Raw genomic sequence first — 13,748 nt, 5'->3', positions numbered from 1 at the left:
ATATCCGTCAATATTACTACAAAGTTTATGGCTTCCAAAACTTCATTCATTAACATGATGCTAAGTGACGACGTGTGACTAAAAGGTTGCTTAAACGTATGGGCGGGTGAACTTACTGGTTGGACGAACACGCTTTTAGTGCCGCCGGTAGCACGACTTGAACCTCTTTGTGGCGTACAATACCCGTATAAGAAGCTTTCTATAATTTACCCCTCCTTTTTACCTCATGGATGGATCAATTCTGGGGCTCGCGCTCCCATTATTTCCCTCATTAACTTCGTTAAACACCTATTCATCCCTCCAATGAGATTAAGCTAAGCTCTTAACGATGTTTCCTAATCTAATTATGAGCTTTTGTGAGGTTAATCACATCGTTATCCCTTTGAGTTGCTCTTTCCCGGTTTAGAGTTTGCGAAATCATGTGGAAATCCGTCTAGAGTAGACACAAACTTAGCCCCCGCAAGACAGTATTTGCTGAAGTAGGATACCGGGAAACCACATTTTGTGGTCTTGTTAGGTACCTATTTGTTTATCTTGTTAAAAATTAGTTGTGAACTTAAGGAGAGCTAATGTATTTGTTTTATTAGTATTGATATCCATTTGCAGATGTATTGATGAGAGCATCTGTACCTTCCAATCACCAATATAGTTCCATGAGTTTAAAGAAATACATGTTGTTAACCAACACTTCCAGGCGTATCGAATATTTATTATAGAATAGTATAGTAAAGAAGCTAGGAACTATTATGATTCGATCATTCGACTACCTCGCCTGATTAAACCGAAGAACCAAACTATAGGAGTACATACTTAGTCAAATTTGACTTAACGTCAAAAATACAACCAAAGACAACAGTTCAGTTACGAATCTTATCATGTCATGTCCCACCATTCTACACGCAAAAAATACATAATCCTACGCTACATGAATGTTGGAAATTAATAGTTTTTAGGAGAAAATGATGCAAATGCATTTTTACCCTTTTATACCTTATATTATTGGATACCCAAAGTACATGGCGATCGTTATTAAAAACAGGAATCCATATCCATGATACTAATTTACAACATGAACTTTTTATTTCTTCAGTGAACTTAATGCACAGATCGTCCCTTAGTGAAAATTCCCAACTAGAAGATTGATTTTCATGGGTTCACCTAGTTTCATATTGCCCGTGATGTAAAAGGATATCATTGGGTTCTATTACCAAAATGTGTCAGGATTGAATAATGGCAACACTTGGCACAATTTCACCCTTGACCGGGAAAACAAACCAAGCTTGACAATTCGAAATGTGAAGTATGACGGAAATCACACGCGTACAGGTGTAGTGTTGCTCATCATCATCAACCCCCCCCCCCCAAACTATACAACCATTACTAGCTACAGTGGTACCATGAACTATACTTGTCCTCTCGATGTAAAATGTTTGAAGAACACTTATGACATTAACTTATGTTCACTTATGTTTGTATAGTAAATGGTGATTCGATTCTTGTTATAACAATTAATAACAACCGACTACTCAGACGCAGAGATGGAAATTGAACTTTGATCGGCGAAAGTTCATATTTAAACCCGTCTGGCAAAATACGGATATTGGCAATCGTCCTTATGTGATTATTATTATGGTAAAAGCATTTATAACAATTAATGCCTTCCCAGTATATAGTTGTCCAAATAGTCCAAAGGGATAGACTACACTACGCTAGATAGTATTCTGTTTTTTGTTAATGACTGTTTTCATTTAACATCATTTGATACAGTACCTAACTCTGGTTCTAATTTAGCCATTTAAGTTGGGTCGGTATATTTTTATGACTATGGTGCATGGTATCAGTTACGGCAACATGGTTAAAAATGCGTTTAGAATGAAGTAACATGGACTTACCTTTTTCAATATCAGTTTCCACTATACCATATAAGATGGGCAATTGCGCGAAATAGTCATCACTACCGCCTGACAACCCCTTACACTGTTCCCTCTCGTTTTCGTATTTCTCCTCGAGCAGTGTCACTGTTTGATTAAATAAATCCAGTATGTCCTTAGGCACATCCTCTGGTCCATCATCGGTGGGCAGGGCGGTGAGGCCCAGTTTACTGAGGATCTGTCCCTTGATGGCGGCAATCCGCCGGTCCTGGTACTCCTGCAGATCGAACTTGCACTGTCCACCGGCACCGAGGCCGTCAAAGGTGAGGGAAAGTACTGCGAGGCCCAGCCACGACGCCGCCAGACAGCAGCGTATGGAGGAGGATGTACTGCTTGATGAAAACATGGTCTTGTTGTCTTTGACGGTCACCAAAGTTTATCTTGATTAATGAATAACTTGAAAGCTGAATATATTTTACACAAGTCGTGATAATATTATTTATGACTATAAACTAAATTGCCAAGTCTCGCTGGAAGACACAAGACAAGATGATGCTTCTAAACTTTATTCGTTGTGCTTGGAATGACTTCTGAAGAATAAGTGGTATCCTATCCGGTAGGAAAGACAAAATGAAAGAAGGGGCAACCAAACTTAGCAGAAAGTTTTGTCATGACTCTCAACCATATTAACTCAACCGCGCTACTGAAGTCATGAAGATTAGGAGCATTCTCAGCGATCAGAAAGAAAATAATTTACTACTCCGCGAACCATTCAATAATTAGAAGACAGATATTAACGTTCGAAATTTATCCATAGAAGACAAACTCCTCTTCATTAAGTACTAATTAGGCAAAAGATATCCGTTGCTATGATGGATACGTCCAATTCCTTGGTTAGATACCTCTCTCTGCCTGCACCACTGGTGTATCTCAGCACTTCTTGGATGTCGAATGTACTGATGCCTGGTAGAGCCAGAGCGGAGGTCTTTTATACCGGTAAAGGGGAGGAGCTGGTGTTAGCCTCAATCCGTTTTGGGTTCCTCAAGCGAGACAGCTTCGTCTGGTCGCGATCAGCGATCGTCGTCTGCTACGGAACACGGCACAAAAATACACCTACGTGTATTGTAGAGTATCGGCGGCTTGTGTGTATTCTACATGACTTGTACATCGGCGGTGTTTGGCTACTTCAGAAAGCTCAAAGATCACCGTTTTTAAAAACGCACGTGAGCGCGTTACGCCAACCGGAACAGATAGGGAAGGTGTGGAAGAGAGGTAGTGAAAAGATGAGAAGAGGAGGAGGAGGGGGGGGGGGGGGGGGGGGGGGGGTCAGGGGAGGAGAAAACAAAGCAGGGAAGTTGAAGACAGTAAATGACAAAAAGAGGGGGAAGGAACGCCAGCAAGAATGATGGAATTAGATTAAAACGATAAGAAAGAAGGGAGAGAGAGAGAGAGGGAAAGAAAAATAAATTAGGGATAAGAGACTAAAGGAAATAAAGGATTATGTGATACACTTGCTCTGCTTTTCATTGAATGGTGGAACAATATCGAAACCATAAAGTCTAGAAAACATCTCTGGAATTAATAAAATAAAAATAACTTATATATTATCAACATTATGACCAACAAAATAAATAAATAAATCATACATTGTTGGATATTGCAAAAATAAGTAAAAACTTGATTTAGTTTAGTGATTACCATGGACACTATGTTATACCCGTCAAAAGGCTTCCGTTTGCAGTTTACGAGTTTAAAAAAAAAAAAAAAAAAAAAAAAATATTAATAATAAAAATGATAATAACAGTACCACCACAGTGCCCTCTCCCACCCCACACCCCTCCCCACTCACGCATTAGTCCGAAAATGATTAACATGGGATATGCTTTCTCGGATTTGTTTTTCTCTCTCTCTCTCTCTCTCTCTCTCTCTATCTCGTAGAATATGTGCTGTTAACAGCTCGGATGCAACTGTTTTTTCTCATGTCCTTTTTCATTGTTAAAAAGCGAATGTGATAGACGTAAACAATCCTTTTAATCGAAATAGTCGATGTAATGTGAAAGCCCGTTCCTTCACATTGTTGTGTTCCACTTTACGAGAGGTGGCGCTATGACCATTTTTGTGTAGTTTGTGTGAAGTGGACGGTCACTTCACCAGAATCCTTTCCCCCTTTCTACATCAGAGATGGTGTCAATGAGTAATTGTAAGCAATGTGATTATTTAAATTCAAAATATGTAGTTTTAAAAATCTATCAATTAATTTAGTTTCTTATGTTTTATATATATACAAAAATGAAATGTAATTTTACGAACATATTCTAAATTCATTTAAAGGAAATATTTAAAAGAGCAGATGTTGAAAAGTATCACCTCTGGAAGAAATGTAAATTATGTTTACAAATGTGTAATTAATTGTGTGATATAAATATAATAATTGATGTTTTTGTATTTGAAATCATTACAATTATGTGTTTTTATGCAAGTATTAATAAATTAATAAAAGATAGAGGATAAAAAGAAAGAAACAAGTTTTTCTTTGGGAAAACAGTAATTGCTGTAAACACTAAGATATTATTTATTTGAAAATTTAATTAGTATTGTTGTCAGATGCCATTATGCTCTGTTAAATCAAAATCTTGTACAGTAATTCGTGTAACGCTGTGATCTGCTGTCCATGTTTGGAGGGTATAGCATGACGGAAGATTGGCCACAATACCGGAAGATTGATAAGGCGAACTTCGGAAGACGGAAGTGGAAGAAGAGATAAAAGTGTTAACAAAATTAATTGAACATTTTGAAGAAGAAGAAAAGAAAGGTATATCAATAAATATTAGTGTCGGGGCTAAATGTTTTCATGTACATGATAATTATAAACATTCCAAACAATCATTAAAGACAATTATTATTGAAGGACAGAAGACTGGTAAATATTGTCAGTTATAAATTTTGGATTTTTACTTGCCGCACATTCTCAGAACAAAATAATATGAGAGAGAATTAAAGTAATCCTGAACTTTTATTTATTGTTGTTTCAAACGGATGTAAAGAAACCCCAGAATGTGAAGAATTTATCAATTTTGAATAACACTTGAACCAAACAGTCAGTCCGCAGCGCCCGCGAATTCGCACGTATTTATACAAGTCGTATGCAAGCTATGTACGGTAAAACCGGACATTAAGCAGAAAACATTGGTACATGAAAATTACGATTGCATCAATGTTTCTCTGTAGATTTGTTTCATTTATGTACCAATGTAAAGAAGATGGACCAAATAATCCATCTTTACAAAACATTAAGATATTTTTTTAACGTTAACATGCTTTAAAAAGAGCATTTAAAACAGTCTAAAAAACACAGCAACTTAACGATATGCAGCATTAAAAAAATATATGAAAACGCTACTGCATCAAAAAGTAATTTGGTTCATTGTGATGATAAATATACAAACTTTCAAACCATCACTGTTTCCTTTGTTTTAGTTCTTTATATCGGTCAGGAACACGGTAAATACAACACCATGTTCATTCCAACATATTCAACAGCGGTGACACAGCCGATATGCGTGGGTCATCAGAGTATGACGTCACCTGCCGACCGGGGGATACTACGTTATATCTAGCTTTGCGTCGATTATCGATGTTCTGTGTCCGTGCGCTGTACATAAACACGCACGGAGAATAGACGGTGATTAGGGATATTTACGTATTGCTCTCGGGTGCGTAACCCCGGACGTAGAGGCTTTTGTATTGCCCCAGATACTTATTATTGTGTATTATACTCATGCGCTACTTAATAATAGAAGTCTACAGAGAGTACAAGTTGGATGCGGATACGTACTCAAGTACAATCAAGTACACTATAGAATACCAGCTCTAGAGTGAATAGGGGACAGTGGGGAGTGTTTAAGTGTCTTTATGCTATTTTTGGCCAGGCTTTGATATAATTTTAACAAAGAAGACACATTTTCTTTCTCAAATGTTTATTTGTGAAAATACAAACTTTCGGGGGGGGGGGGGGGGGTTGGGGATGCGATCGGCATTGTGATTGAAAAATGAAAATATGATTGTTCCCATCCCTGCTGATAAATTTCATGGTTTTATTGCAGGCGGTTAGTTGTAAAAGTTATGAAATGTGTTTTTATTTAAATTGTAAACCATGGACTAATCAATGACAAGAGCCTTAAACATTAATTCATTTTGGTAATCCCCAGGCTTTCTTTGATGGTAATATTTTATTTGATGGTTCTTTTGTCAATTTAAGTAACTCCAGTTCATGTGTATTTTTAGAAATAAAATAATTACAAAATTCTTTCCCTTATTCGCTTTTCTGTTTGATTTTGTTTATAGTGACCCGCAAAATATATATCTGATCATTTATTTTCTGTTTCTGTTTATATGGTAATGACCATCAGATATAAATTTCAATGTGTGGTGGGTTGAAAGGGTGCAAACGAAATTAATAATATTCTAATTTTCACCTTCAACATCATTATCACAATCATCAACGTCATCATCGCCATCACAATCATTATCATCATCACCACCATCATGATCCCCATTATTAGCATCACCATCACCATGATCATCGCAATCACCATCAGCATTATCACCATAGCCATCACGATCATCATCATCATAATCATCATCATAATCACTGTCAGCATTATCACTATAGCCATCACCATCATCACAGTCAGCATTATCACCATTAATTGTCATCATGATCATCGCCATCATCATAATCACCGTCAGCATTATCACCATAGCCATCATGACCATCGCCATCACCATCATCATAATCACCGTCACCACCATAGCCATCATCATGATCATCACCATCGTCATCGTAAACACCGTCATCATTATCACCATAGCCGGTTAAACAAAAAATATATTATTAACACTACTACTAATGATAAAAAATTATAAATGAAATAGGACTAGGAATAAAATTTCCATTTTATAATATTCATATTTTATTTATAAACTGACTTTGACATGTATGTTGAGAACTTGAGACTATTACTTGCTCGTCCTTGTTTTCACGAAGTGACGGTAATGAGGAAAATCGTAACGCAAAGTGAATGCAATTTTTTTTCACTACCGTCACTTCGTGAAAACAGCGACGAAATGTGTCGCTGAGAATAAAAGTATTATCAGAGTAAAACACCTTTAAATTGTATAACGGTGACAGTTCAATCAGTTTTTTTTATTATTTATAATAAATGCTTTGTTCATGTAAAGCTCCGGAACCCCACCTTCGAAGTATCAGAGATACAAAATGTAATCACTTGAAATGAATTTTCCTTTTACTGAAAGAATAAGCTGAACAAAATCCTCCTCGTCCTTCTCCCAAACTCCCCTTTCAAGATTGTTTGTTCCTATGCGAAGTCCAGAAAATGCTGATCCAGGAATGCAATGGAGACTGATGTGTGAAGTCTGTGTCTTAGAAGATTTGTTGTCTATGTCCCGCAAGTTTCGATGGTTGAGTACATCTGTCAGAAAAACAACAACATCTACATCTACATCTAAGGTGGTACTGGACCTAACCAATTGGTATACGTCCAGACTTCTGTGGCATCGCAAAATGTCAACAAACATCACAACTGAGGGTGCAGAGTTCAAAAGTCAAAATAAAAAGGTGCTCATAAAAATACAGTGGGTTGCAGACATCATCTAATTTTTAGATGAAGTAGAGCCACATCAACGCTCTAGCCTGCCTGTGTACAGCTGCGCTGAGTGGTCAATCTGCATGTAGCTCCAAATTTTGGTATTGGAAGACTTGGCCGATGTTGACTCTTTGATGATTCCATTGCGAAATGGTACAAGGATAGAAGCTGTTCTTGGTATGCTCGGTCCTGGCAAATGACAAATGATAAGAAGGAATATAAAATGGCTTAGTTCAGGTATTTTAAAAGATCTGATCAAAGTAGCTAGCCATTTATGGTAGACAAAACCCGCTCACATTCAAATTAATTGTTTGTAATGAAAACAAATTACAGGTGTCAAATTCATGAATTTTTCCCTTCTTTTTTCCGCATGTGCACAAGTTAAAATTAAGTGTTTAACTTTTTGTTTTAATTCTGCTTTGTTCACAACTTCACATTACTCGCACAAGGGAAATGCTGCTTATTTCTATGGCTGGTTGTAAAGTTTGAGTTGACCAGAACCAAAACAAAAGGCACAACCAAAGTTTGAGAATCCCTAAATTAGTCTGACCAGACGCCAGAGTCACTGTTTAACTCTCACAGTTGACTGTTAAATTCGTGTCAAAATAAAATGGATTAAGCATAAATATTATCAAGAAAGCTTGCTAATTTAATGGGATAGTGCATGATGTAATTGTAAGTCGAGGGCCCCAGATCAGATATGGCTTTGTTTTATGCCGGATCGGTACAGAAAAGGCTATGTATGGGACCGGTACGCGGTCACGGTGATGACTACGAAAGTGCGGCCATGTGTACTCTTTTCGCGCCATATCGGCAAAAATGAGTGTTTTTAACGTAGCCGTCACACAACTTCCGGTTGAAAATCGAAAAATGTGTAACTTTCATGGCCATAAAAGCTAATAAAATACACCGTGCATCAATCGAACTCTGCGCTTTTTCACTTCTGCCAACATTGTTGATGTGAAAAATCGAAGAATTGGGGAAAAACATCTCTTATATCGGTCAGGAACACGCTAAATGCAAGATAATGTCAGAATACCTCCTACGAAAGAAGGAAAATATGGACACATTTCAATGAATATTTACAATCACTCAGATGCGGTAAAATTAGGAAAATTTCATATCAAAATACGTAGAAAAGTATGGAGATTCACTTACCCCTACATGCTACGCAGCACAGTGAAAAACAAAGCAGCTGTGATAAAGTTTGTTGACCTGTGCAAAAGTCTCGAGAAATCTCGCAAATCGCGGGACACGAAATACGACGGTTTATCGCACTTCCGGGTGCTGTATAAATTTGGTCATTCTGCCTAATTATCGCGGGCGTTGCGGACTGACTGCAAATAGTTTGTGCCGGAGTTTGTGACATTATCTGAATGTCGGAAGAGGGAGAGAACGGAAGTGTGGGTCCAATTGAGATGAGGGCACTGGTATCCTGGGTGGGGGGGGGGGGGGGCTTATAGGTCTTACTAGATGAATGAAATACACACTAACAAGGCCACTAATAAGGTAGATGGTGAAACTGTGTGAGGGGTTCTATCTTCTTCCATTTATATTCACTACCCCCATTCCGCCATCCGTTCGATGGGGAAGATGAGACACGTGCCCAATGTCCTCCCCGTATATCTACGCCACTTATGGTGGTTATAAAGATGTCACCCGCCCGATCTCTGAGTCTATCGAAAGCTGTCGCAGACATTAAATCAGACAACGCTCTAATGGTGATGAAAATCATTCATTTTTTTCTTCAGTCTCTTTTTTTGCGGAAAATGGGATTGTGCCAAAGACGTACCGGAAATCCAACAAAGGCAAGACAAAGTCCTTAAACGATTTTGGGCGGTTCTTTTTATATTGATCAGTCCTTTGAGAAATCAACGTCGTTTTATTTCATGGACATTGCACTCTCATCTCAGACTTCATTCGGAGGAAATAAAGAATTATCCCGACTCTGCACAAATTACTTTACTGATGCCATTGCCCTTGACGTAGGCCTAATTCATAAAAATATTTCTTCTAAATGGGCTTCGAGTTTCATCGATTATGGCTTCGGTGGTTTGATTTGATTGTTGAGCAAGTCTTCCTGGTTGTCTCATGTGGCGTATGTTGTTTATGACAGATCTTCCTTAATATAGGACTTGATTGGTTAGCATGACACCATTGAGACGAATGATACGGGGATGTTGATCTGTTCCCTTTGGTCGTTGTGAGACTTGAGACGCTGTCCTGGTGGTAGTTTTCCTGGAAGTTGCACTTTTGCCCAACATTGACGGGCACGTTGCTTGTGGCGACGTTATTACTATTAGAATGTAATAACGATCATATTTCATATCCGGTAAGACAGTGGTGGACCTTTTTTTGCACGCTCTAAACATGCTATACGTCAGGTCGTAAAAGTCATTTATGATTTATTTATTTAGGTGCTTTATCAAAATATTTTATTCAATTTTTAGCACAAATGGTTCATTCAACACATTGTTTATCGGTGCATTTATCAATTAGTTATTGCTTGTTTATTGAAGGATAAACGATGATTTTATTAAGAAGCGTTTTTGTGTGTGTGTGTGTGTGTGTGTGTGTCTTTTTTGTTGTTGTCTTTTCTTCAAAATGTAGATAAAAGAGCTACAATTATTACGTTAGTCCTAGCCATTATAAAACAATTCTTTTAAATGGGATGGGTAAAAAAAAGCGTTCACGAGTTAAAAACGAAAAAAAAAATTATCATAAAGAAACTATTAATTTATCTCTAGATATTACGGATGGCACTAATTATTAATACCCCCTCGCGTCGCTATCTTTCGTCTTTTCGACCCACGCTGCAATTATGTTTAGATTATCATAACCTAAAACTAATGTTGCTTTTATCCATGTGAAAATAAACAAATATCACCCACTTCGCACTTCCCTCACCGGATTTCCATGGAATGAGTGTTACACCATGCACGCGGCGAGGAAATGGTTCAATCAATGGAAAATGATCAAAGTATAAACATAATGTTATGTTTTTATGAACGATTCAAAATGTGCTGTCTATACGATAAATGACGAGAGTCATAAACGGAAGAGCTAAAAGGAAAGCTATAGTTTCGCTTTGGCACGAGTCCCGAAATTCATTTTGGTCTTATTATCAGACAGCATTTTAAATTGATCAACATTCTGCAGTCAGATTGATGATTGCCATATAACGATAACAAAAAGTAAACATCTGTTTTAGTATAGTCCTTCCCATTTTTAATCTTTATTATTTTAAATATTTCTTCAGGTATAAACATTGTACAAATATTAACTTTACAGTAGTAAAAGAGGCCAAGAAAATAATTCGTAATTCTGACTTCATGAGAGTATATGCAGGTTGTCTGGTTAGAAACATAATTTTGGAGGGTTTTTATTAGCATTCAACGAGGGATAATAACAAAAATCAGTAGCCTAATACAAAGTAACAGTTCGCATAAGTTCATTTTCTCGTAGAAACCCCAAAAGGAGATTAATAAATACAAGACAGGAGGCACAATATCAACAAATGAATCACAGCGGTAAACCGAAACCAGTGTTATTGGGTCAAGCTAAAAAAGATCTTTTTACCTGGAAAAGTCAATTGCTTATTCTTTTTTCTTCAGTATTTTGAGTCAGAAAGATCCTTAGGCTATTTCTGTCCACACCATTCGTCACCATATTTGTCGTGTAAACTTTGAAGAGGGTCATTGGGCCGCTATTAATTGTATATAGTTTGTTGATTGTCAGAAAGTTTTCCAATAAACGGACAAAGTCAGCAAATTTGTGTATTCAATTTGTGGTCAGTAATTTGTCATCGCCATTCGTGTTTTTTTTTGTAGTGATGTCTCCACACCAAGCCACATTCGTGCCCATGCGAGGGTTACGTTCCATTAACCCATTAACCTTAGGATATTTTCATATCAAAAAATTGGCGTATCCAACATCTTGAGAGCGTACGCCGCCACCGCCCCCCCCCCCTCCGTGAAAACCCGAGAAAAAGACAAGAGAACCGTTGCCAATGGGTGATTGTACAGCACGGGAGACTGCCAATATATACACCCCCTCTCCCACCATTCTGTAGAGGGTACCCCATTGAAATGATTATCGTTTGACGCAAAATGGAAAAATGAGAGGGATTGGTCGTTCTGAGTATGTCAGAAATCTTATGATTTTTAAATAATACCGTTTACATTGTGTCTCTACGGCGCACGGGACTGCCCCAAGATACATCCAACAACTCCGAAGAGGGCCCCCGGCGAAATGATTTTATTTACGCCCCCGAAAAAAAGGTTAATAAACTAAACTTACAAATATAAGATACGGGGGAGTTGTCCATGTGGGTGTGGCCGAAATTTCATGACGTCCGACAAATCTCAGCAAATATCAAATCAAGCTTCCTTTCTATATCCGTTAATAGGCAGGTAACTTAAGGTAAGACAAAGAATTACATTTCGTGCCATTACTAAGGTAACTTTAAAATTGAATATCCTGCTACGAAAATTGTCGTCTCAGCCAATAATGTTTGCCAAACCAAATCGGAATTGGAACATTAGATTGCATTCGCCCATCATTGAGTAGGTGGATATGATGTGCATTCTCCTCATGAGCATGAAGCCACTTTATCATCAAAACTGAAATGAAATATTTCATTTCATTGACGTTGTTCGTGGTCAATGTCAGGGAACCTAAAAAAAAAAAAGTCCCAGAACACCTTAACCTATCAAATCACGGTCGGTTTGGCTACACACGAGGTGATCTTGCGGTATACCATGAAAACCAATCTAGGCAGCTTACAGGTTTTTGTGTACCGTTCCTGAAATAGCGCGAGTTTTTGTGGTATTGGTGGTTTGTTTTTTCATGATCTTTGAGTGAAAAGGTGTAGGATGACAGGTTGTAAGATGACAGATCGGGTGCTTTTCATGTAACAGATTAGCCTGCACGCGATCCAGAGAAGAAAGGGATTTAAAGTGTCGACATTCTAACATGAACTCTATGAATTATACCTGGAATGCCGAACATTATTCTCAAAATTTTGCTTTCTCCTCTTAAACGTGTGTTGATCGGAACAGCGATTAGTACTGGGATTCTTAATAGAAAAGATAAATTACTTGTGAAAGTTACTATACATCTTTGTCATTGTCACTAGCCTGTTGTGTAATTAGCATATTGTTAGGAACGTTTTCATGTAATCAATAATGGCATACATGTCAATGTACATGTAGATGTTTTGATAATGAAAATCTAGACCAAGAGAAGAGAGAGAAAGAGAGAGAGAGAGAGAGAGAAAGAGAGAGAGAGAGAAGCCCATACTTTGCCCTATAGCTAAGTATATATTTAAAAAGTCTATATAAAGGTTACTCTGTAAAATATTCGTTTTGTTGAAAAATAATTATGTCAACATTAAAATTGGGAAACACATCGGGAAAATATGTTGGGATCTATGAGATGGTTCATATTCATCTTTTCGTCTGTAATCACTGTAGTGCATCCATTGGGGTCATTGTGCATAATCGTGAAGCTTGATAAAAGTATTATTTTGGGGTTTTAGGCATGGAGTTCGAACAAATAACAAATATTTGTTTTGGAATGCGACACCTGCGTCTCTGTTAAAGATGTAGATTTACAGGCATTAATCTTCTTTGTTTCCCTCTACAGAGCTATGAAATAGCAATTCCACTATCTATTCATTATAACCGCATGATATCGATATCAAAGATTTATTTATAAATTAACTCAACTTGGCATATTAGTCATCGCTTTATCAATAAGGTGTAACGATGATTGACACCTCTCCAGTCTTAACATTTGGATATAAATGTATTTTTTGTTATAGAGCTAGGGTCATTATCTGTGGTCATTTAATTGGTCATGGTCATCACTTTCACCTGTGAAGTGTGAAGCAAGTATGTCCTGTGACTCATGGTATCTGTATTGGGTTTATGTGAGTCACCGTCGTTTACAAGAAAGTAGATAAACATGAAATCATTTGAAGTGATGCGCAGTAAAATAATCGTTGTCATCCTTCTACCTTGATATTGATTGTTTGAATCATATCTCGTTGTTTATCTGATAGCAATAATCAAATTAACAAAATAATCAAGTCGCTTTTATTGCCGTCTCCAGGACTGAACTTTACCTTTAAGAAGTATTCGTGACAGTTTCATGGCTCACAATTTCATCTGAAGGCGGAAAGCTATGACAAATTCATTGGTCGATTGAA

At 37.4% G+C, this 13,748-nt stretch overlaps 1 protein-coding gene across 1 annotated transcript in view; it reads right to left on the bottom strand.

Moving 5' to 3' along the window:
- Positions 1 to 3,011, bottom strand: part of LOC588471 (transforming growth factor beta-2 proprotein) — a 36,897-nt gene extending 33,886 nt beyond the window's left edge. Inside the window, exon 1 of the mRNA XM_788153.5 lies at positions 1,893 to 3,011. Coding sequence (XP_793246.2) covers positions 1,893 to 2,277 — 385 coding nt within the window. The 5' untranslated portion in view covers positions 2,278 to 3,011. The remainder of the gene's footprint in view (positions 1 to 1,892) is intronic.
- Between the last annotated feature and the right edge of the window lie 10,737 nt (positions 3,012 to 13,748).

The sequence above is a fragment of the Strongylocentrotus purpuratus genome, unplaced genomic scaffold, assembly GCF_000002235.5.
Source record: "Strongylocentrotus purpuratus isolate Spur 01 unplaced genomic scaffold, Spur_5.0 spur5_scaffold_5, whole genome shotgun sequence".
Taxonomy (NCBI): Eukaryota; Metazoa; Echinodermata; class Echinoidea; order Camarodonta; family Strongylocentrotidae; genus Strongylocentrotus; species Strongylocentrotus purpuratus.
Note: the sequence above shows the minus strand (reverse complement) of the source record. Positions and strands in the feature narration are given on the sequence as shown.